This window comes from Aquarana catesbeiana, linkage group LG05 (genome assembly GCF_042186555.1).
Source record: "Aquarana catesbeiana isolate 2022-GZ linkage group LG05, ASM4218655v1, whole genome shotgun sequence".
NCBI lineage: Eukaryota > Metazoa > Chordata > Amphibia > Anura > Ranidae > Aquarana > Aquarana catesbeiana.
Window position 1 is genome coordinate 636,324,357 of NC_133328.1, and position 26,542 is coordinate 636,350,898.

The 26,542-nt window shown below is 44.9% G+C and overlaps 1 protein-coding gene across 1 annotated transcript in view; it reads left to right on the plus strand.

Annotated features, from left to right (window-relative positions):
• Positions 1–26,542, plus strand: part of LOC141146180 (cytochrome P450 2C14-like) — a 102,935-nt gene that overhangs the window by 71,222 nt on the left and 5,171 nt on the right. Inside the window, exons 6-8 of the mRNA XM_073632914.1 lie at positions 418–559; positions 6,333–6,520; positions 16,209–16,350. Of these exons, the coding sequence (XP_073489015.1) occupies positions 418–559; positions 6,333–6,520; positions 16,209–16,350 (472 nt within the window). The remainder of the gene's footprint in view (positions 1–417; positions 560–6,332; positions 6,521–16,208; positions 16,351–26,542) is intronic.

Sequence of the window (26,542 nt, forward strand, 5' to 3'; positions counted from 1 at the left end):
ATGGACCCCCCGGGTGGAACCCCTCTTTAATGCAGGTCATAGCTTTTCAATAGAAAGAAAAACTCACCACCCATTGAACAAGTAAATATCATAATTTTTGCAGGGTTCTAAAAAATACATATATATATGTAGGCAGGCAGTTTGGTTAGTGGCAGTGTATTTGATATGATATATAGACAGTCAGACTAGTGTGTGTGTGTGTGTGTGTATGTGTATGTGTGTATGTGTGTGTGTGTGTGTATATATATATATATATATATATATATATATATATATATATATATATATATATATATATATATATATATATATATATATATATATAAAAATTTGTAATGCCTTGGCAGCCTGCTGTAGTATTCGGCTCATGCTAGTTGCTCATTTCTGCTGATGTTATTGCTCCCTCTGTCTTCTCAGGTGGAGCATGAGAAGGACCCAGATTTCTGTGATGACAGCCTGCTGGCGGTGACGGTGGGTCTGTTAGCAGCAGGTACTGAGACCACCGCTAACACTCTGAAATTCTGCCTGGTCTTCTTGGCTCACTATCCTGATGTCCAAGGTAAGATCCATATTAGCCCTGGCATACGTAATTCAGAATAATTTGTTTTTGTTTTTCTGTCAGATATTTGAAACTTTGCCCACTTCATCCAAATTACGGCAGTTCAACTTTTAACCCTTTCATGACTAAGCCTATTTTTGACATTTGGTGTTTACAAGTTAAAATCCATATTTTTTGCTAGAAAACATTATATATATTTTTTTAGCAGAGAATCTAGAGAATAAAATGGTGATTGTTGCAATATTTTATATCACACGGTATTTGTGCAGCAGTGTTTTAAATGCAAATTTTTGGGAAAAGGAACACTTTCATGAATTTTAAAAAAACCAAACCCTAAAGTTAGTCCAATTTTTTTTGTATAATGTAAAAGATGATGTTACGCCAAGTAAATAGATACCAAACATGTCACACTTTATAATTGCACGCACTCGTGGAATGGCGATAAACTACGGTACCTAAAAATCTCCATAGGCGGCGCTTTAATTTTTTTTTTTACGATTACCAGGTTAGAGTTACAGAGGCGGTCTAGTGCTAGAATTATTGCTCTCGCTCTGACGAACGTGGCAATACCTCACATGTGTGATTTGAACACCGTTTACATATGCGGGCGCGACTTCAGTATGCGTTTTCTTTGCTGCGCGAGCTCGCGGGGAAGGGGGCGCTTTAAAAAAAAAATGTTTCTTATTTATTTATTTTTGTTTTTTTACATTGTGTTTTTTAAAAAAAAAATTTGATCACTTTTATTGCTGTCACAAGGAATGTAAACATCCCTTGTGACAGTAATAGGTGGTGACAGGTACTCTTTATGGAGGGATTTTTAGACCCCCGATCCCTCCTTTGCACTTCACAGTATTCAGATCGCTGAAAACGGCGATTCTGAATACTGTGTTCTTTTTTTAACTGGCGCCATTGGCAGCCGAGTAAACGGGAAGTGACGTCATGACGTTGCTTCCGCGTTTACAATTAGGAGGCTGGAACGAAGCCGTGCATGGCTTCATTCCAGACTGTCAGCAACCACCGGAGGCCGTGGAGGCTGGTGCGACGGGAGGCAGCGGGAGGCGGCGGGAGGGGGGGGCGTCCCCTCCTGCTCCTCCGGTATAACAGCCGAGCGGCTTTCAACCACATCGGTTGTTATACATGGATAGCCGATCGCCCGCTCTACAACATGGTACCGGGATGATGCCTGCAGCTGCGGGCATCATCTCGGTATAACCCCGGAAAGCCGAGTACGCACATCTGCGTGCGCTCAGCGGGAAGGGGTTAAGTTGATACTAAGAGGTGCATTTTAAATGAAGCTTGAGAACTTTTTATTTTTTACCTACATAGTTGGTAAGGTTGAATAAAGACACCAGCCCATCCAGTTCAACCTGTGTAGGTGTACGTTTCCTTATCCCTGTATACTGTGCTTGCTAAGATACACATCCAAGAGTTTTTTTCAAAGCTATCAATACTTCCCGCTGACACCACAGATTGTGGAAGTGAATTGCACATCCTTACTGCTCTGACAGTGAAAAACCCCCCTACGCCGTTTAAGATTAAACCGCTTCTCCTCCAGTTTCATTGAGTGGCCCCATGTCTTCTTACACTCCCAGGGACTAAATGGTTTATTCCCTATGCCAGAATCACCATTGAGATATTCGTAAATCGCTATCATATCCCCTCTCAATCGTCTCTTCTCCAGAAAGAATATAGTGCTTGTAGTCGTTCCTCGTAAACCAGGGCTTTTTTTCTCAGAGAATAGGTGCAGGAACCCTCACCTTCTTGGTCACCCTTCATCTCTGCTCCCTATGCATGCTTTGGCCAATCACAACACGCTCCTCAGCGAGAGCCATAATTGGCCAAATCATGGCTCAGGGGGACTAATGCCATGCTCCACACTCTATAAGGCTGACCGTATAGTGTGTTATAGTGGACAGAGAAATAGAGATGGAGCTAGATTAGGCAGGCAGGTTGGTTAGTGGCAGTGTATTTGATATATAGACAGTCAGACTAGTGTGCGCGCGTGTGTGTGTATGTGTGTGTGTGTGTGTGTGTATGTGTATATATATATATATATATATATATATATATATATATATATATATATATATATATATATATATATATATATATATATATATATATATTACAGTGTAAACTCTATATACAGACAGTGTGTTTGATATAAAACAGGGAGGAGATGAAGGCGCTCTGGTGGAGGTGGATAGCTGGTCAGAGGGATGATAGTGATGAGGTGGCACTTCTGGCAGCACTTTGGTTAGAGGAGAAGCAACTCTGAAGATATAAAAAAGGAAAAGAAAGGCACCTCTAATGCAAAATTTAATGAAGTGCACAAAGGGTTAAAAGCACTTACAAGATTGTGTTAAGTGTGAGTGTTAAAAAACATGATAAAATCAGGAGTCCTCATCTGTAGCATGTGTCCATCCTCACCATGGTGGTAGAGAGCAGTGTTGAGCCATCCAGCAGCTGCCAAACGTTCTCGTAGGTGTTGGAGAGAGGAGGCAGCAGGAAAGCTTGTATTCACTGTGGAACACACAAGGCTGATGGTGTCAGTGTAGAGAAGAGGGCGGTAACGCGTTTTGGAGCATGTGCGGCTCCTTCGTCAGACCTACGCCCATACTCCTCAAGCTGGCTTTTGAATGGTGAGGGGGAGGAGTAAGGGGAGGAGTATGGGCAGATGTTGAATACACAATGATAAGGGAAGTGACAGGTGTATTACAAGGACGGCTAAGAAGACCGTGTACCCGCAAATTGGATCATTAACGTCAGCGATGTATACAATGAAGTCCTGAAGAAATTTGACACAGGGGTACAGGACACAGATGGCAGTGGTTGTTGTTAATTTAACCAAGGGGTTAACCAGGGGGAGGGACTGACTGGGGGGGACTGACTGGGTGAGGAGACCTCACACTCCTGACAGCATGGAGATCTGTCTGTTTACATTGACATATCTTCATTTTGTCTCTGTGTGGAGCGATCGCGGGTGCCCGGCGGTCATACGCACATGCCCCCTAGTGATCAAAAGGTGAACTGACGTACAGCTACGTTGGTTCGCCCAGGGGAGCCAATCTGCCGCAGTACAACTGCAGCAGCTGGTCGGGAAGGAGTTAAGAAATGACGAGCCTTTTAAAGAATTAGCTGTCCCTTCCACCCAGTAAATATCTGGATAGTTGAAGTCCCCCATTATGATGACGTTACCCTGCCTTGCTGCCATTTCAAACTGTTATAGGAGGGCCAACTCCTCCTCATCTTTCAGATTAGGGAGCCCGTAGCATACCCCCCACTATTAATTTCCCGCTTGTCTCTTCCCTTTGAAGCTCCACCCACAGAATTTCCATCTCCCCTTTTGCCATTTGCAATGTCGTCCCTCACGTTACTAGCAAATAATTTCTGATATAGAGGCAAACGCCTCCTCCTCTTCTACCCTCCCTGTCCCTTTGATACAATGAATACCCCTGGATAGATGCTAAGCAATCATATGAGCTGTCAAACCATGTTTCTTATATACCCACTGAGTCCAAATCCTCCTTGTGTACCAGCAGCTCCAACTCTGTCATTAGTGAACATGCCTCTCGGTCTTGTATGGGTACAAATTATTTCCTTATTCATTTTTTTTGAGGCTCTATGTTTTGCCAACCCACTAACCCAGTGTTTAGGTATTATATTACCACTAATGCCTCTATTAGTACCCTCTGACCTCCGCTCACTGTTGGCTAGTGATTCCTCTAAATCCTCCCCCTCCGCCACCCAGGCTCTCTGGTGTGGCTCGAGGTACAGGTAGTATCTCTGAGAATACCCCCTTGGAGGTCCTTCTCTTCAATGTAGCCCCTGAAATCCTTTTTAGGATGGTCCATCTTCCTCTAACTTTGTCATTGGTACCAACGTGTACCATGACAGCTAGGTCCTCCCCAGCCCCACCCAATAATCTGTCCATAAGATCCGTGATGTGCCAAACCAGAGTGCCCGGTAAACATACCGTTAGGGCAATCTGTCACAAAGATCGTGATTCCTTATCTGTCCTTCTAATAATTGAGTCCCCTACCACCAGAATCTGCCAAACCTTGTCTGAATCCTTGCTCCCCTCTTTACCAGAGCAATCATTCCCCTGACAGCTAGAGGAGGGAGGCTTCTCCAGCAATGCAACCCCAGAGCTGATATCCCCAACATCATGCAACTTGGCATATTTGTTGGGATGTACCAACTCAGAACTAGCCTTCCTAAGGCTCTTCCCTCTACTCCTCCTTTTAACTGTCACCCAGCTACCTACCTCTGGCTCCTGTACCTCCATATCCTTATCCCCTCTATATTGGCCCCCCGCCAGCACCTATTGGATAATGTCCAAGCTCCTTTCGAGGTTGCCGATGCTTCTCACCGTTGCCATCTGATCCAGGATCGGGGCTTCCAGAGAAACTACTAGATCACATCGTGCACAGCAGTATTCGCTCTCGAACGACTCTTCAAGGAAAGCATTCATGAAGCAAGATGTGCTTTGGGTCGCATTACCAATCCTGTTGGACATCTTACCTGCTACTCTAATGGGGATAATCCTTTTCTTCCTCTTTGCTCCTGTCTCACTGATCCCCAGTGCCGAGCTACTCCAAATTACCTTGGTACTTCAAGTTACTCCAATTTACCCCAGTACTTCAAGTTACCCCAGACTACTCTAACTTTGAACTACTCCAATTTATTTCAAGTTACTGAGTTACTGCAAACTACTCCCAGTACTCCACATACTCCAAATTACTCTCGGTTACTCCAAGCTACTCAGTTACTCCCAATATTCCCAGTACTAAAGCTACTCCCGATACCCCGAGTTACTCACAGTTACTCCCGATACCCCGAGTTACTCACAGTTACTCCCGATACCCCGAGTTACTCACAGTTACTCCCAGTACCCCGAGTTACTCACAGTTACTCCCAGTACCCCGAGTTACTCAGTTGTTCCCAGTACCCCGAGTTACTCAGTTGTTCCCAGTACCCCGAGTTACTCAGTTGTTCCCGGTACCCCAAGTTACTCACAGTTGTTCCCGATACCCCGAGTTACTCACAGTTGTTCCCCATACCCCGAGTTACTCACAGTTGTTCCCCATACCCCGAGTTACTCACAGTTGTTCCCCATACCCCGAGTTACTCACAGTTGTTCCCCATACCCCGAGTTACTCACAGTTGTTCCCCATACCCCGAGTTACTCACAGTTGTTCCCCATACCCCGAGTTACTCACAGTTGTTCCCCATACCCCGAGTTACTCACAGTTGTTCCCCATACCCCGAGTTACTCACAGTTGTTCCCCATACCCCGAGTTACTCACAGTTGTTCCCCATACCCCGAGTTACTCACAAATACTCTGAGATACTCCCAGTTATCCTGAATACTTAGTTACCCCAACCTACATGTTTTGTGGAACCCATAGGCCACATCTTTCACTGACCACCAAATGTCTCTTCTGAGCATCTCTTTAGCACCGCATAATCCTGAGACTGTCTCCAGCCAACAACTGCACAGCGCTGCAGGAGATGAATAGTTGTTTGATGGCTGCATGGAGACAAATGATTGAGACAACTGAGTATTGGGCAACTGAATAGGGTGAGTGGTTCTCGCACTGCCTATAATTATTCCATAATCTCCTAACATTACAATACTGTGCTCCCTTGCTCTTTCCAGACTCCATGCTGGAAGCACACATTCACAATGTACATTTCAAAAAGGTCTATCAATTCCCTTTTAACATAGAGGTTTTAGCAATTCACAGGTAACTCCCTTTTTATATTTCAGCAAAGGTCCAACAAGAAATTGATGAGGTGACCCAGTCATTGCATCTACCTGGGATTGAAGACAGACCACAACTGGCATACACCAACGCCGTCATCCATGAAATACAGAGAGTTCTAGATTTTGCACCGTTTGGTTTCTTTCACGCTGTGAGCAAAGACATCGAGTTCCGTGGATACACCATCCCGAAGGTATACCGCTATGACATACGCCAGCCCATGAGTGTGCAGATAATAATAGAAATAGTGATATAACGCCCCTAAAAATGAAAAAAAAAAGAACAATCTATATTGAGTTGTAGGGTATGGGAGTGTAGGCGCATTCAGTATTTCTGGCAGCCAGAAAAGTCACTGCTTTCTTGTACTGCACATGACCAGCTACCATTTTTAGATGTCATGCAGCTTTTTCATTCTGAGTTTCTTTTAATGTTTACCTTAGAAGAATGTAATGTACTAAAGCAGGGGTAGGCAACCTTGGAGAGGTAGAGATCTACTTGAATGACATAGAAGAGATCAAAGGTCACCAGCCCATAGGGTACTATATATTTTTTTTTTTTTTTTAGGAGATAACTTAGCATGGCCCCATTAAAAAGGAAGGTTTGAAAAGTTTAGGGGGCAAAAGCAAGTACTGCTAAATTCAGAGGTCAGTAGTATGTATAAAAAATATAGAAGCTTGCAACCTAAAATATTTAAACATTAATGTGAGTACAAGATCTACAAATTCTGAACCATAAGTGTGAGTCCATATGATTCTATATCAAAAAGAACCAATTATATGGTGAAAAATAAATATAGAGTTTGAAGGGATATTTAGCTTAAGTTGTGCTCATTAGTTTACACACCCTGGCAGAATTTATGATTTCTTGGACATTTTTCAGAGAATATGAATGATAACGCAAAAACTTTTCTTTTACTCATGGTTAGTTTTTGGCTGAAGCCATTTATTATCAGTCAACTGTATTTACTCTTTTTTAAATCATAATCACAACTAGGGATGAGCTTGACCGCTATCCAGCCGTCCATGTGAGCAGGCACATTACTGCAAAAGCGCTAGTGACTCTTTTTAAATAAAGGGGTCATTGGTATCTGGTAAGCAGATATCCATTTTTACAAGGTGTATTTTCTTCTGTCTTTTGGTGAAGGAACTTCTTTTCTATCAACAGCAAGGAACTGGCACATCTTGGAAGATATCACTTTATTTAGAATTTATTTTTACTGTTAATTACCATTAAGGACACTATTGTATTGTCACCATTGTGTTGGTCTCTGTGGATTAGTGTTCAATTTCACTGGTAATATGTATACAAATCTATGTTCTTTTTCTTTTAGTACAAAAGGTACACAATAAGCACAACTCACAATTGTTGCACTTTAATTATTTATATTTTTTAAATTTTTTTAACAACCATTAGCGCCCTCTATTTATATATCTATTTGATCATTTATGTTCAAACTGGGGAGCAGCTTGGGTCATGTTATCTATTTAATTTTATATTGATTTATAGTTTTTCACCATTTAACTCATCTATATATATTAATTTTTATTCACACTTTCATTATTTTCACCACGGGCGCGGAGTTAGCTTTTTCTACTACCTATTTAATATATACACACACACACACACACACACACACACACACCACACACAGATATAGATATATATTTATATTAGGGCTGTTACTGATTAAAATTTTCGTGTTCGATTCATCGATTTTTTTTTTTTTTTTTTTTTTTTTATTTTTTTATTATTTCGATTAATTATAAAGCACATACAGATCCAACTACTTTTAGCTGAATTAGCACCGTTGCTATGGCAACGGCTGAAGCCGGACATAGCGGGGCATGGCTAGGACGTCACACGTCATAATCTCAGCCTCACCGTGCCCGTAATCTCAGCCTCACCGTGCCCGTAATCTCAGCCTCGCCGTGCCCGTAATCTCAGCCTCGCCGTGCCCGTAATCTCAGCCTCGCCGTGCCCGTAATCTCAGCCTCGCCGTGCCCGTAATCTCAGCCTCGCCGTGCCCGTAATCTCAGCCTCGCTGTGCCCATAATCTCAGCCTCGCCGTGCCCATAATCGCAGCCTCGCCGTGCCCATAATCGCAGCCTCGCCGTGCCCATAATCGCAGCCTCGCCGTGCCCATAATCGCTGTCTCGCCGTGCCCATAATCGCTGTCTCGCCGTGCCCATAATCGCTGTCTCGCCGTGCCCATAATCGCTGTCTCGCCGTGCCCATAATCGCAGCCTCGCCGTGCCCATAATCGCAGCCTCACCGTGCCCATAATCGCAGCCTCACCGTGCCCATAATGCTGTCTCACCATGCCCATAATCGCAGCCTCACTGTAGTCAGTGCCTGTGCCTGTGCCTGGATTACACAGTCTGCGGGTATCTCCCACTGTGTGTCTCAGAGCTGAGTGTGAAAACTTTGGCAGCGCTGTGAGAAGTCCTGCCCTCCTCCTAGATCAGCTTGTGTATATATATATATATATATACAGTGGGGACGGAAAGTATTCAGACCCCCTTAAATTTTCCACTCTTTTTTATATTGTAGCCATTTGCTAAAATCCTTTAAGTTCATTTTTTTCTTCATTAATGTACACAGAGCACCCCATATTGACAGAAAAAAACAGAATTGTTGACATTTTTTCAGATTTATTAAAAAAGAAAAACTGAAATATCACATGGTCCTAAGTATTCAGACCCTTTGCTGTGACACTCATATATTTAACTCAGGTGCTGTCCATTTCGTATGATCATCCTTGAGATGGTTCTACACCTTCATTTGAGTCCAGCTGTGTTTGATTATACTGATTGGACTTGATTAGGAAAGCCATACACCTGTCTATATAAGACCTTACATCTCACTGTGCATGTCAGCGCAAATGAGAATCATGAGGTCAAAGGAACTGCCTGAAGAGCTCAGAGACAGAACTGTGGCAAGGCACTGATCTGGCCAAGGTTACAAAATAAATGTCTGCTGCACTTAAGGTTCCTAAGAGCACAGTGGCCTCCATAATCCTTAAATGGAAGACGTTTGGGATGACCAGAACCCTTCCTAGATCTGGCCGTCCGGCCAAACTGAGCTATCGGGGGGGGGGGAGAAGAGCCTTGGTGAGAGAAGTGAAGAAGAACCCAAAGCTGTGGCTGAACTCCAGAGATGCAGTCGGGAGATGGGAGAAAGCTGTAGAAAGTCAACCATCACTGCAGCCCTCCACCAGTCGGGGCCTTATGGCAGAGTGGCCGGACGGAAGCCTTTCCTTAGTGCAAGACACATGAAAGCCCGCATGGAGTTTGCTAAAAAAAAACACCTGAAGGACTCCAAGATTGTGAGAAATAAGATTCTCTGGTCTGATGAGACCAAGATAGAACTTTTTGGCCTTAATTCTAAGCGGTATGTGTGGAGAAAACCAGGCACTGCTCATTACCTGTCCAATACAGTCCCAACAGTGAAGCATGGTGGTGGCAGCATCATGCTGTGGGGGTGTTTTTCAGCTGCATGGACAGGACGACTGGTTGCAATCGAGGGAAAGATAAATCAGGCCAAGTACAGGGATATCCTGGATGAAAACCTTCTCCAGAGTGCTCAGGACCTCAGACTGAGCCGAAGGTTTACCTTCCAACAAGACAATGACCCTAAGCACACAGCTAAAATAATGAAGGGGTGGCTTCACAACAACTCTGTGACTGTTCTTGAATGGCCCAGCCAGAGCTCTGACTTAAACCCAATTGAGCATCTCTGGAGAGACCTAAAAATGGCTGTCCACCAACGTTTACCATCCAACCTGACAGAACTGGAGAGGATCTGCAAGGAGGAATGGCAGAGGATCCCCAAATCCAGGTGCGAAAAACTTGTTGCATCTTTCCCAAAAAGACTCATGGCTGTATTAGATAAAAAGGGTGCTTCTACTAAATACTGAGCAAAGGGTCTGAATACTTGGGACCATGTGATATTTCAGTTTTTCTTTTTTAATAAATCTGCAAAAATGTCAACAATTCTGTGTTTTTCTGTCAATATGGGGTGCTGTGTGTACATTAATGAGGAAAAAAATGAACTTAAATGATTTTAGCAAATGGCTGCAATATAACAAAGAGTGAAAAGTTTAAGGGGGTCTGAATACTTTTATATATATATATTTATATATATATATATATATATATATATATATATATATATATATATATATATATATATATATATATATATATATATATATATATATATATATATATATATATATATATATATATATATATATATATATATATATATATACATACATACATACAGTCTAGTCTGTGTATATATACAGTATCTCACAAAAGTGAGTACACCCCTCACGTTTTTGTTATTTTATTATATCTTTTTACTGCACACTGAAGAAATGACACTTTGCTACAATGTAAAGTAGTGAGTGTACAGCTTGTGTGTGTATATATAGTGTAAATTTGCTGTCCCCTCCAAATAATTCACCACACAGCCATTAATGTCTAAACTGCTGGCAACAAAAGTGAGTACACCCCTAACTGAAAATGTCCAAATTGGGCCCAAAGTGTCAATATTTTGTGTGGCCACCATTATTTTCCAGGACTACCAACCCTCTTGGGCATGGAGTTAACCATAGCTTCACAGGTTGCCACTGACAACATCACGGAGCTGGTGGATGTTAGAGACCTTGCTCTCCTCCGTTTGAGAATGCCCCACAGATGCTCAATAGGGTTTAGGTCTGGAGCTTGGTCAGTCCATCACCTTTACCCTCAGCTTCTTTAGCAAGGCAGTGCTCGTCTTAGAGGTGTGTTTGGGGTCGTTATGTTGGAATACTGCCCTGCGGCCCAGTCTCTGAAGGGAGAGGGGATCATGCTCTGCTCAGTATGTCACAGTGCATGTTGGCAGTCATGGTTCCCTCATTGAACTGTAGCTCCCCAGTGCCAGCGGCACTCATGCAGCCCCAGACCATGACACTCCCACCACCATGCTTGACTGTAGGCAAGACACACTTGTCTTTGTACTCCTCACCTGGTTACTACCACACATGCTTGACACTATCTGGACCAAATAAGTTTATCTTGGTCTCATCAGACCACAGGACATGGTTCCAGTAATCCATTTTCTTTAGTCAACTTGTCTTCAGTCCCCAGAAACTCCTTGGGTTTCTGGGGACTGAAAACCATCCCTTGAAGACTGCTGCTGAGTGTTATCCTCCACGTCCATGCTGACACAATCCTTCTCCTCCTCCTCCTCCACTTCTTCCTGTGTGTTTGGCGAGCCCACAGGAATAATATCTGGATAAAGTGGGCCTTGAGAGCAAAGGAAGTCCTCCTCTTCCTCCCGCTGTTCTGCCTCAAGTGCCCTGTCCATTACTCCATAAAGCGTGTGCTCCAACAGGAAAACAAGAGGGACAGTATTACTGATGCATGCATTGTCACTGCTCACCATCCTCGTGGCCTCCTCAAATGGTGACAGGACAGTGCATGCATCCTTGATCAGTAGCCACTGACGTAGCGAAAAGAAGCCAAGCTCCCCTGACCCTGACCTGGTGCCATACTCACACAGGTACTCATTGATGGCCCTCTGCTGCATGTGCAGCTGCTGCAGCATTGCCAATTTTGAGTTCCACCTGGTGGACATGTCACAAAGTAGGAGGTTGGTGGGCAGGTTGCGTTCCTTTTTGAATGTCAGCCAGCCGAGCACTGGCATTGTATGACTGGTGGAAATGACCACAGACTTTTCTGGCCTGCCTCAAGAGATCTTGTAAGCCTCGGTACCTGCTCAAAAACCACTGCACCACCAAATTCAGGACATGTGCCAGTGCTAAACATGGAACACGGGTCAAGTGTCCCTGTGGGAGGACGGCGAGAAGGTTGGTGCCATTGTCGCATACAACCATTCCTGGCTGAAGCTGGCGTGGCGTCAACCACCTCTGAAACTGCCCCTGCAGAGCTGACAGAATCTCTGCCCCAGTGTTGGTCCTGTCCCCTAAGCAGTAGTTTAACTGTAAACTACGTAGAGGGTTCTTTACTGTAAGAGCGGCAAGGATGTGGAATTCCCTTCCACAGGCGGTAGTCTCAGCGGGGGGGCATCAAGAATCTATTATATAAGCACCTGAATGACCACAACATACAGGGATATACAATGTAATATTGACATACTGTATAATTACACACATACGTTGGACTTGATGGACTTTGTGTCTTTTTTCAACCTCACCTACTATGTAACTCATGCACAGCATGGCATCTTTTTGCCTGAGTGCTTGCGTAGCCCCTTGAACGATTACGGAGCATCACTGGTTCAGAGGACAAATCTGCACAAGAGGCCATAGAGGAAGAAGAAGAGGAGGGGGTGGAGGAGAGAGCTGTGGCAGAATCACCACTAGCATTATGGAGGCGTGGTGGCAGAACAAGCTCCAACAATACTGAACCCTGTCCTGCATCCTTCCCAGCTGCCAGCAGAGTTACCCAGTGTGCCGTAAAGGAAAGGTAACATCCCTGCCCATGCCTGCTAGACCATAAGTCAGCGGTAATATACACCTTACTGCTGACCACCCTCTCCAACGAGACAAAAACATTCCCCTTCACATGCTGGTAGAGAGCTGTAATGGCCTTCCGTGAAAAGAAATGGCGTTTTGGAACCTGCAACTAAGGTAAAGCACATTCCACAAATTCACAAAAGGGGGCAGAGTCTATCAGCTGAAAAGGCAGCAGTTGCAGTGCTAGCAATTTGGCCAAGCTAGCATTCAGACACTGAGCATGTGGATGGCTGGGACCGAATTTCTTTTTACGGTTTAGCAACTGGGGTAGGGAAATTTGCCTGCTAAAATCAGATGGTGGTGTACTGCTAGCAGATTGGCTGCAAGTACTTGGGACACCTATTGCTATACCTTCATTCCTCTCAGTGCAGGTTTTTGAGAGGACTGGAGGTATAGTAGGGTTGGAGATCCCAGATGAGGAGAAAGGAGAAGTCCGCCTTTTTCTATGATGTGGGTCTTTCAAGTGCTGTTGCCAACGGACTTGTTGACTTATGAGTTTGTGAAATCTCCATTAGTAGCTGTAAATTATTGTAATTATGAATATATTTCATTTAGCTTGTATCTATGTAGGGTGGAACATATTATCTTCACAGAAATCTCTGGTAGACCAGACAAGTCGGTGCCTAGGCTTGTGTATACAAACAATGAGATCAAAACCTCATTGTTTTACACATACTCACTTCAAATGATCCAATGCTGTGTTATGCAATGAAGGGAGGCCAACCCGTAATCAATACTTGACTTCCCGGGAAAATTCAACTTAATCTCCTGCTCAGAATAATCACAAGGATTTGCATTAAAGGGGGCTGGCTTATGCAAAGTATAGGGATTGGAGATGTAGCCAGTCCTTAACCAGGAATAGGAAAGCTCACCAATCAGAGCCACGCTATGCCAACCAATGAGGCATCAGCCTGTAATGATATACACAGGCTAGATAGGAGGGAAACACACACTTTTTTATGGGAGAGCAGCCATCAGAATGAAACCTTGGTGCAAAGGGTAATTATGGGAAAGGTCTGCATTTTACTTGTAACTAAATATGTTTGTAGATTAATGTTTTAAAGAATATGCTCTGTATTCCTTCATGTAATTCTCTTATTTTAACCTACTATTTTCTTCCTTGGTGTAGACTATAGATAGATGATTGTGTATTGTGTTAAAGCTTTCACCCATGGTCAAAAAACTCAAATTTAACCCAAATGATATCCAAGAGATATTAATGTCAATCAGCAGTGTTCAAACTCTAATCAATAAGTGGAAAATAAGGGGCTCTTTTGAAACCAAACCACAGTCAGGTAGACCAACTAAAATTTCGGCCACAACTGCCAGGAAAATTGTTCGGGATGCAAAGAAAAACCCACAAATAACTTCAGGTGAAATACAGGACTCTCTGAAAACATGTGGTGTGGCTGTTTCAAGATGCACAATAAGGAGGCACTTGAAGGAAGATGGGCTGCATGGTCGAGTCGCCAGAAGAAAGCCATTACTACGCAAATGCCACAAAGTATCCTGCTTACAATACGCCAAACAGCACAGAGACAAGCCTCAAACCTTCTGGCACAAAGTGATAAGGCGTGACGAGACCAAAATTGAGCTTTTTGGCCACAACCATAATTGCTACATTTGGAGAAGAGTCAACAAGGCCTATAATGAACGGTACACCATTCCTACTGTGAAACACTGAGGTGGATCGCTGATGTTTTTGGGATGTGTGAGCTACAAAGGCACAGGAAATTTGGTCAAAATTGATGGCAAGATGAATGCAGTATGTTATCAAAAATTTCTAGAGGAATATTTGCATTCCTTAGCCTGGAAGCTGCGCATGGGACGTACTTGGACATTCCAACATGACAATGATCCCAAACACAAGGCCAAGTCGACCTGTCATTGGCTACAGCAGAAAAAAGTGAAGGTTCTTGGGGTGGCCATCTCAGTCTCCTGACCTTAATATCATTGAGCCACTCTGGGGAGATCTCAAACGTGCAGTTCATGCCGAAAGGATTCACTGCTGGGTTCCCTTACCGCCAATGGCGGTGGTGTACCAGACAATCGATCGGCAAGTGTCCATATGTTAAAAGTCAGCAGCTACAATATTTGTAGCTGCTGACTTTCAATTTCTCTAGGTGTGGGTGGACCTCCTCTTTAAGGACCAAGCCTATTTTGGAAACTTGTTTACAAGTTAAAATCTGTATTTTTTGCTAGAAAATTACTTAGAACCCCCAAACATTATATATAATTTTTTACCCTAGAGAATAACATGGCGTTTTCTTTTTTTGGATTAAGAGTAAAGTTAGCCCTTTTTTTTTTTTTTTTTTTTTTTTTGCATATTGTGAAAGATGATGTTACACCGAGTAAATAGATACTTAACATGTTATGCTTTAAAATTTTACGCACTCGTGGAATGGCGACAAACTACGGTACTTAAAAATCTCCATAGGCGACGTTTACAATTTTTTAACGGTTACCAGGTTAGAGTCACAGAGGAGATCTTTTGCTAGAATTATTGCTCTCACTCTAATATTCGCTGCGATACCTCACATGTGTGATTTGAACACTGTTTACATTTGCGGGTGTGACTTGCATATGCGTTTTCTTTGTTGCGGGAGCACGCGGGGACGGGGCGCTTTTACAAACCCCTCCTATGCACTTCAAAGTATTCAAAACGCCAAAATCTGTGTTTTTGAATACCTTCGATTTTTTTAAAATCTTCGCTGTTGTCTGCCGAGTAAACCGGAAGTGACATTGTGACATCGATACCGGCTTACTACACCGGAGACCCAATCAAAGCCGATTCCAGCATTGTTTGGGACTCAGGCCAGCCAGCGGACGTGCCGGCTGATTGCCTGGGCGGCGGAAGGCGGCGGGAGGGGGAGGACATCCTCATTGTTATCACTCCTAAGCCAACTGCCAGCTATAAAAAAGGGATGATTGGTGATGGCTCTCCTGTTCCCATCTGGCCTGCCCCTTACCTAGCACTTGACTGTAATCTAGAATTCTGCTGTGATCTGAGATGTGACAGTGGCGGTCAGGAACGGCGGCGCGGTCGTTGTTGCCATCGCGGGTGCAATCTTGTTCAGTCTACCTGTGAAACGGCTGCGATCGATGGGTTGCCAATCTGTGTACTACGGTGTGCAAAAGCCAATAAGGAACAAGTCTCTCGTCCTGTTTGGGCACATGTATACGTCGTATTTACTTCGCATTATTATACTCTTCCTTGTTGTTCCAACATTTACTGCCAGATAAATAAGTTCAATTTTGTGTATTTAGCTTGTCACAGACATTCACGTGATTTAATTGGCACTGAGCCTGTATGATGTGTTTTTACTCATGTACATGTCTCTCTCTCCTTTACCAGGGTACCACTATCCTTCCATTCCTGACATCAGTGCTTAATGACCCTTCTCAATGGGAGACTCCGGAACAGTTCAATCCTGAACACTTCCTGGATGAGGAGGGCAAGTTCCGCAATCGGGTGGCCTTCATGCCATTCTCAGCAGGTGAGAAATCACATTATTCTGTCAGTGTCAGACTGGGGTGAACGAAACAATTTCTTCTCTTTAATACAGTGCCTTAAATAAGGATTCTAATCCCTTGAAATGTTCCACAATTTTTCATGCTATAACCAAAAAACATAAAAAGTTTTATTGGGATTTTATGTTATAGACCAACACAGTGGCACATAATTGTGAAGCGGAAAGGAAAATGATAAATGTTTTTTAATTTTTTTTTTTACAAATAAATATGCGAAAAGTGTGGCCTGCATTTGTATTCAGCCCCCTTTACTCTGACACACCTAATTAAAATCTAGTGGAACCAATTGCATTCAGAAGTCACCTAATTAGTAAGTAAAGTCCACCTGTGTTTAATTTAAAAGTGTTGTAAACCTTTGTTTGTTTTTTCTGTTTTTTTTTTAAATAACAAACATGTCATATTTACCTCCACTGTGCAGTTGGTTTTGCAGAGAGTGGCCCTGATCCTCCTATTCTGGGGTCCTTCAGCGGCACTGGTGGCTCCTCCTCTTAAGTGCCCCATTGGGGAAGTGCTCTCCTTCAGAACATCCGTGTGGGTGTGCCCCCGTGTCCTGCTGCTGCGTTTATTGACACAGACAGTAGGATTCAGCCCTGGTCCCCCGACACCCACGTCATTGGATTTGATTGACAGCAGCGGCAGCCAATGGCTGCGCTGCTAGCAATCCATCCAATCAGGTCACGAGACACCAGCCATAGCTGGTGTGTTTGTCCCCTGGGTGAGAAAGACAAGGCTCAGGTAAGTAAAACAGGGGGTCTGGGGGGCTGCAGCATAAGAGAAGATTTTTCACCTTAATGCATTAAGGTTAAAAACTACAACCCCTTTAATCTCAGTATAAATACAGCTTTTCTGTGAAGCCCTCAGAGGTTTGTTTATCGAACCTTGGTGAACAAACTGCATCGTGAAGGCCAAAGAATGCACCAGACAAGTCAAGGATAAGGTTGTGGAGAAGTTTAAAGCAAGGTTAGGTTCTAAAAAAATATCCCAAGCTTTGAACATCTCACGGAGCTCTGTTCAATCCATCATCCGAAAATGGAAAGAGTATGGCACAACTGCAAACCTACCAAGACATGGCCGTCCACCTAAACTGACAGGCCCAGCAAAGAGAACATTAATCAGAGAAGAAGCCCAGAGGTCCATGGTTACTCTGGAGGAGCTGCAGAGATCCACAGCTTAGGTGGAAGAATCTGTCCACAGAACAACTATTAGTCGTGTACTCCACAAATTTGGCCTTTATGGAAGAGTGGCAAGAAGAAAGCCATTGTTGAAAGACAGCCATAATACGTCCTGTTTGCAGCATATGAGAAGCCATGTGGGGGACAGCAAACGTGGAAAAAGGTGCTCTGGTTAGATGAGACCAAAATGGAACTTTTTGGCCTAAAAGCAAAATGCTATGTGTCAGAAAACTAACACTGCACATCACCCTGAACACACCAACCTCACCGTGAAACATGGCGGTGGCAGCATCATGTTGTGGGGATGCTTTTCTTCAGGGATAGGGAAGCTGGTCACAGTTGATGGGAAGATGGATGGAGCAAAATACAGGGCAATCTTAGAAGATAACCTGTTAGAGTCTACAAAAGACTTGAGACTGTGGCGGAGGTTCATCTTCCAGCAGGACAACGATCCTAAACATACAGCCAGAGCTACAAAGGAATGGTTTCGATCAAAGCATATTCATGTGTTAGAATGGCCCAGTCAAACTCCAGACCTAAATCCAATTGAGACTCTGTGGCAAGACTTGAAAACTGCTGTTCACAGATGCTCTCCATCCAATCTGACAGAGCTTGAGCTATTTTGCAAAGGAGAATGGGCAAAAATGTCACTCTAGATGTGCAAAGCTGGTAGAGACATCCCCAAAAAGACTTTAATTGCAGCGAAAGGTGGTTCTACAAAGTATTGACTCAGGGGGGCTGAATACAAATGCACGCCACACTTTTCACATATTTATTTGTAAAACATTTTGAAAACCATTTTTTTCATTTTTCCTTCCATCTCACAATTATGTGCCACTTTGTGTTGGTCTATCACATAAAATACATATATGTTTTTGGTTGTAACATGACAAAATGTGGAAATTTTCAAGGGGTATGAATACTTTTTTCAAGGCAGTGTGCATAGAAATATTCTATCACAAATGTATCTGCCGATCTGACTTCTTGTAGAGTTCTTAAAGAAACCCTGTCACCTTTCCCACTCTGGAAGAGACACCCTCTGCCACCTTATACCACCTTTTACAGTGCTCCCCTGACAATCCTTCCACTGTCATGGACTCTATAGAATACCCGGTGTTGGAGTTTACATGGGATGCTGATGTCACCCCTTAATCATGTAACAGTGTTCAGTCTAGTGATTGGTCTCTAGTCACAATCACTGCATCATAGGTACAGGTCATGTGTTCCCTCATACTTGGAAGCACTGGGTATTTTGTGGTGGAAGTAAACAGAAGAAGGAGCAGCAGGGGAGGACTGTGTGGAGGTAGGCATTAGATTTTTGGGAGTTGGGCTTTAAACAGACCTGTTACATTGTCCTCAACAGACAAGGAGCCAGGGTCTCTTTGAATAAACACTTAAAAATAAGCACTTAAACTGATAGGCAAAGAGCCCAGCCCAGGCCTTCTATTTCTCATCCAGAAACTGATGAGGGTGGTGCAGATTAGCTGGGAGTAAAGATGGCCAAAAAGTTAGAGGGGTTTTTAAACTAGGAGACGGGGGGGGGGTTGTATTGAGGGCATTAGTGGTAGGTTGACTAAAGCACATAAACCCAAGGTAAGTATAGTAACAAGTCTAGTTGCAATCTCGGAACACCCAATAAGAGTATGCGGCCCGGTCTAAACTACGTGGCATGTTCACCAATGCCAGAAGCCTGGTGGACAAAATGGGTGAACTAGAGATACCGTTGTAAGGAGGATTTGGATTTTGTGGGAACTTCAGAGACCTGGTTCAACAGCTCTCATAATTGACTGGCAACCATTCAAGGGTATACCCTTTATCGCAGGGATAAAGAGGGTAAAAAAGTGGGAGGGGTATGCCTATATGTCAAGAATAATGTACAAGTGAATGTTAGAGATGACATCACTAAGGGAGCCAGGGAGGAAGTGGAAGGGATGAAGCTAAAGGGAAAATAAGTAATAACTGGGAGTATGCTATAGGCCCCCTAACAGGAGGGGGAGACGGATTTCCCATCAGAAGTTGGATTAGCAGCGAGGATGGGAAGTGTTGTTATAATGGGGGATTTTAATTATCCAGACATAGACTGGGCGGAGGGAACCACGCATTTGTCTAAGGCTCGCCAGTTCCTAAATGTCTTGCAGGACAATTTCATGGTTCAGAGAGTAGACGCACCAACTAGGAATAAAGCGTTACTGAATCTACTGATTACCAACAATGCAGACCTGATCACGGATGTGGAAATACAGGGCAATTTAGGAAACAGCGATCACAGGTCAATTGGCTTCAGTATAAATCACACAAATAGGAAACATAAGGGTAATACAAAGACACTGAATTTCAAAAGGGCCAACTTCCCTAAACTACGAAGCTTGCTAGAAGGCATGAATTGGGATAAAATCTTAGGAACAAAGAACACAGAGGAGAGATGGGTTTGCTTTAAGAGCATATTAAATAAGGGCATTAGCCAATGCATCCCATTGGGTAATAAATTTAAAAGAGCGAACAAAAGTCCTGGATGTCTTAATTCCAATGTACAAATGCATATAAAAGAAAAGGAGAAGGTCTTCAGAAAATACAAGGTTGAGGGATCATCATCAGCATTCAGACTTTATAAAGAATGCAACAAGAAATGTAAGGGTGCAATTAGGGCAGCTAAGATAGAACACGAAAGACACATAGCAGAGGAGATAAGAGACTATATACAAGATTTTAGTAATGAGAACGATATCATTAGCAGTAATCAGCATGGATTCATGAAGAATCATTCTTGCCAAACCAATCTATTAACCTTCTATAAGGAGGTGCGTTGCCATCTAGATAAAGGAAGGCCCATAGACGTGGTGTATCTGGATTTTGCAAAAGCATTTGACACAGTTCCCCATAAATGTTTTGTGACAGACCCAGCCGGGAGAGAGACTTTTGGAGGGGACTGTATGCTAGCCTCTTGCCGATCGATCATGGGCCCTGGCATTTGGGGGAATGGTGTTCTTTGTGAGCTGTATGCCTGGGGACCCTTGAGGTGTATTACTGTGGATTCGGGTCCTGGTCCCCCAGGACACACAGACGCTGGGGACCCTGGATTTGCCATATTGGAATAGTGACTGATTCATACCATTGGGACTCCTACTGTTAAATGCTAATGTCATCAATTCCAGCTACCTGTCTGTTGTCTGCTAAAATGTGTATTGTAAATAAGTCTCTAGTATGGGATCTAAGAGTCATTAGATCCCCATTGTTGTTTGTGTTGAATTAACTCTGCTATTGTGATAATGTTGATTGGATTTTCTGAACTACAAGATGGCCAGTCTGGCCTAAAGGTCATGTCTGAGTCATCTAGGCTGTCTAAAGGGATTAGTTAATTAGGTTACAGCTGTATTGTTAGAGTAATATGAGCAGGAGGTATGCACCTCCACTGTTAGTGTGGAAAAGAGCCTGTATTTTTGAATAATGTAGATTCCTGGTTGAACTTACATACAGCCTGCCTGGTGTTTGTTCTGAGCTATCGCAACTGGGTTGGAACGGCACATAGCTGTGGTTCTAATCCCGGAGCATCGGATGACCGAGCAATCAGATGTTATGATCTGCAGTCTGATTCTATAGCAGCAGAGGAGTGTCGGGAGAGTGGAACAGAGCGAGCAAGGAGCTCGTTACACGTTTACTGTACAAAATAAGGTCCGTTGGCATGGACCATAGGGTGAGTACATAGGTTGAAAACTGGCTACAAGGGCGAGTTCAGAGGGTGGTGATAAATGGGGAGTACTCGGGATGGTCAGGGGTGGGTAGTGGGGTCCCCCGGGGTTCTATGTGGGGTTCCACATAGTAAGGTTGAATAAAGACACCAGTCCATCCTGAGTGAGTGTCTACAATTGTCCCTATCCCCAAACATTGTGTCTCATTAAGATGCTCATCTATTATATCATTATTTATTTAAGGTACCCATATAGCGCTGTCAATTTAGCCAGCACTCCACACATACATTGCTCCCTACCCTCAAGGAGCCCACAATCCAAGGTCCCCAACTCACATTCATATACTATGGCCAATTTTGGACAGAAGCCAATTAACCTACCAGCATGTCTTTGGAGTATGGGAGGTAACCCCCGCAGGCACAGGGAGAACATGCAAACTCCAGACAGGTAGTGTCATGCTTGGGAATTTAACCAGCGATCCTTTTTACTGCTAGGCGAGAGTGCTACCCACTACACCACTTTGCCACCCTTAAACGACCTGGAGGATGGCGTAAGCCGTTCAATCTCTGAATTTGCGGACTATACTAAGCTAAGCAGGGCAATAACTTCTCCGCAGGATGTGGAAACCTTGCAAAAATATCTGAACAAATTAATGGGGTGGGCAACTACATGACAAATTAGGTTTAATGTAGAAAAATCTAAAATAATGCATTTGGGTAGCAAAAATATGACCGCAATCTATACACTGGGGGGAGAACCTCTGGGGGAATCTAGGATAGAAAAGGACCTGGGGGTCCTAGTAGATGATAGGCTCAGCAATGGCATGCAATGCCAAGCTGCTGCTAACATTGCAAACAGAATATTGGTATGCATTAAAAAGAGGATCAACTCCAGAGATAAAATGATAATTCTCCAGCTCTAAAAGACTCTGGTCCAGCCGCACCTAGAGTATGCTGTCCAGTTCTGAGCACCTGTCCTCAGGAAGGATGTACTGGAAATGGAGAGAGTACAAAGAAGGGCAACAAAGCTAATAAAGGGTCTGGAGTAGGGATGAGCCGAACACTCCCCAGTTCGGTACGCATCCAGAACATGCGAACAGACCAAAAGTTCGCGCAAACTTTTGAACACCGTTAAAGTCTATGGGACTCGAATGTAAGAAATCAAAAGTGCGAATTTTAAAGGCTAATATGCAAGTTATTGTCCTAAAAAGGGTTTGGGGACCCGGGTCCTGCCCCAGGGGACATGTATCAATGCAAAAAAAAGTTTTAAAAACTGAAGTTTTTTCGGGATTACATTTCTAAAGGAATAATAGTCATTTAAAACTGCTTGCGGCTGTAATGTAATGACGGGTCCTGGGAATATGGATGAAAATTATTGAGAAACACGGCATGGTTAACCCCCCAGCCCATTACCAGGCCCTTTGGGTCTTGTATGGATATTAAGGGGAACTCCGCACCCAAATTAAAAAAAGAAAAGGCGTGGGGCCCCCAGGCCCTATATACTCTGAACAGCAGTATACAGGCGGTCCCAAGAAAGACAGGGACTGTAGGTTTGTTCTTAAGTTGAATCTGTTTGTAATTTGGAACAGGTGCATTTTGTAAGTGTAGCTCCAGCCACAAAATCTATTTTTAAGCTTTTTGGCAAAAACATAGGAAAGGGTTATCACCCCTGTAACATTTGTTTTTCTGTCTGTGCCCCTATTCAGAAGATTTCACCTCACTTTCTGTCCCAATGATAATTGGATTTTGAAAATTTGGGGTTTTTAGGGAAACAAGGATTGGTGATAAAGCATCAGTGGAGGAGACACCTTTTTCCCATATTAACTCTTATGCCGCGTACACACGGTCGGACTTTTCGGTTACTAAAGTCCGACAGCCTGTCCGACGGACTTTCGACGGACTTTTGGCGGACTTTTGGCGGACTTGCGGCAGACTTTCTAACGAACGGACTTGCCTACATACGATCACACAAGTCCGACGGATTCGTACATGATGACGTACACCGGACTAAAATAAGGAAGTTGATAGCCAGTAACCAATAGCTGCCCTAGCGTGGGCTTTTGTCCTTCGGACTAGCATACAGACAATTGGATTTCTGGGTCTGGCGTAGTTACGATGTAAAGATTTGAAGCATGTTTCAAATCTAAAGTTCGTCAGATTTGCAGCTGGAAAAGTCTGCTGAAAGTCCGGGGAAGCCCACACACGATCGGATTGTCAGCCGTATTTTGTCCGTTGGCGTCCGTTGGACTTTTGTAGACGAAAAGTCCGACCGTGTGTACGCGGCATTACAGGAGAGAATTTCCCTTCGGGATAGATTTCATCTCACTTCCTGTTGTCTCCTTCCGTTTGTAAGTAGGAGTCGTTTGTAAGTCGGATGTTTGAAAGTAGGGGCCTGCCCTATATACTCTGCGGAAATTTGGGCCTTAGGTGTTGGTGGTACCAGAACACTGTAAGCCCTCAGTTACTCTTGGTGGGTTCTGGAACGGGCATTGCTTTGAAATATTATATCAAGAATTGTAATAACATGCCCCTGTTGAACAGGGTCAGAAAAATTGGGCCCGTGGTGGTGTTGCCACAACACTGTAAGCCCTCACAGTTACTCTTGGTGGGCGCAGGAACGGGCCCTGCTGTGAAATATTGGATCAAAAATTGTAATTACATGCCCCTGTTGAACAGGGACAGAAAAATTGGGCTTTAGGCACTGGTTCTGGTCAGTGGTGTATTTAGGTTTTGTGCTGCCCTAGGCCTGACTAAGCTCACACACCCCCTAATTTAAATATGACCCACCCCTTCCTGTCAAGGCCACACCTCTTCCTTTTTTAAGATCCGCCCTGTCATCTTCATGGGAAGAGGACAGAGGGACACCACAGGAGGAGGACAGAGGGATGCCGCATTTTTTCATTTGGGGGTAAGGGGGTATGTGCTGGGTGCTTTGGGAGGGGAGGATCAGACCCCCCCCCACTAGCACATATCCTCTCCCCTCCCAAAGCACCCAGCACATATCCCCTTACCCCCCTCATCCATGTGTGCATCTGTTATCTGCCCCCCTTCCCTATTACTGTGTCCCCCTCCACTGTAAACTATACACAGACCTCAGACTGGTAGCGTGGCTTTTGCACTGAAGTAGTGTCTCTCCTCTGTGGCTCCTCCTCCTCCTCCTGGCTGTGTACATTAGAACATTGGAGCCAAGAAGGAGGAGGAGCCGAGGAGTGTGTGTCGCTGACAGTGGGGAGAGAGGTGGTGGCTGCTACGAAAAGCTGATCGGCGCTTGTGGGACCCCGGGTGGCAGATGTCATGGGTGCCCACGCTAGCGCACTCCGTCTGCCAGTTACCGAAGCTCTATACCGGAACTTGTTGTGGGCTTCGGGACAGTGGCGTCACTAGGTTTGGTGTCACCTGGTGCGGTAAAAATTGTGTCGTCCCCCTTAATTTTTGGACTGGAGGCCCGGCGTTGGAGCTCATTTTGGCGTTCAATAAGGCCTAGAGGATATCAGGTTAGGCACTTCCTAATGGCTCAGTCCCTGGGAACAGTAATGGATAATGGCCAACAGGCTCTCTTACCAGACCCAGTGAAACTGCAACAGTGATCCCTCCGGCTGGACGTTTGCTCACTCTGGGTTGCCCAGGCTGACTCTAGTCAGTAGTGTAGCATGTCTGTACCCTGGCAGTGGCTTCATCTTTCTCCCCCTCTGGTGGTGCAGGTACAGCGTGGCTCTCTCTTTGGTGGTGCAGGAAAAGCGTGGCTCTCTCTGGTGGCGTGGCTCCCTGTCTGGTGGTGCAGGAACAGCGTGGCTCTCTGTTGGTGCAGGAACAGCGTGGCTCTCTGGTGGTGCGAGTACAGCGTGGTGCTCTGGTGGTACAGGTACAGTGTGGCTCCCTCTCTGGTTGTGCGGGAACAATGTGGCTCTCTTTCTGGTGGTGCGGGTACAGTGTGGTTCTCTCTGGTGGTGCGGGTACAGCGTGGCTCTGGTGGTGTGGGTACAGCGTGGCTCTGGTGGTGCGGGTACAGCATGGCTCTGGTGGTGCGGGTACAGCGTGGCTCTCTGGTGGTGCGGGTACAGCGTGGCTCTCTGGTGGTGTGGGTACAGCGTGGCTCTCTGGTGGTGCGGGTACAGTGTGGCTCCCTATCTGGCTTCCCCCAGCACAGTATTCTCTTTTTCTCCTCCTGTAACCCCCCTCAGCAGAGTGCATGCATGCTGGGGGCTGTAGCATGATGTCTGTGGACACACTGGGGCCGTCATTCTTCAGGGACTACTTTTCCCATGATGCCCCCAGAGTCTTCTGATTGGCCCTCTGCTGTGGCCAATTATGGGGAGGGAAACAGCGGTCAGGAAGCTGGGCGGCAGTGCAGCGAAACCAATTAGAGCCGCTCTCTCTCTCTCTTCTCCATTCAGCTGACAGAAAGGGGAGGGGGCGAGTGGGGGAGATACACAGACAGCCCGCATCTCTCCTCTCCCTGCTCCATTTACCAGAGAACTGGTGCTGCTGCTCCATTTACCAGAGAACTCCCCCGCTTGCCCCCCTCCCCTTTCTGTCAGCCGAAGAGAGAGAGCGCAGCTCTAATTGGTTTCGCTGCGCCGCCGCCCAGCTTCCTGCCCGCTGTTTTCCTCCCCATGATTGGCCACAGCAGAGGGCCATTCAGAGAGAGAATCAGGGCTTCACAGGGGCGGCTTGACGGTTCCTACTTAAGTTGCTTTCTGGCTCCCTCCGCACCCGCGATGCCACTCCTAAGCTGTACTCCCCTGATGGTGGCCCTGCTGTGTGGGAAAAGGGTGCAGGTGCCGTTCTCGTGGGGGGGGCCTTTTGCCGCCCCCCCGCAAAGTGCCTCCCTAGGCTTGGGCCTTGTTGGCCTAGGCCAAAACACAGCACTGGTGCTGGTGCCACAGCACTGCAACCCCTCACAGATACTCTAGTTGAGCGCAGGAACAAGCCCTGCTGCAAAATTAGTAATTACACGCTCCTGTTGAACAGGGGCAGAAAAATTGGGCTTTAAGCACTGGTGCTGGTGACACAACACTGCAAGCCCTCACAGATACTCTAGTTGAGCGCAAGAATCCCTTGAAGACTGCTGCTGATGCTGAGTGCTAGGCTCCACCTCCATGCTGACACAATCCTCCTCCTCCTCCCCTTCCTGTGTGATCGGCGGTCCCACAGGAACACTGTCTCTATAAAGGGGGCCTTGAGAGGTAAGGAAGTCCTCCTTCCTCCCTCTGTTCTGTCTCAAGTGCCCTGTCCATTATTCCATGCAGCGTGTGCTCCAACAGGTAGACAAGAGGGACAGTATCACTGATGCATGCACTG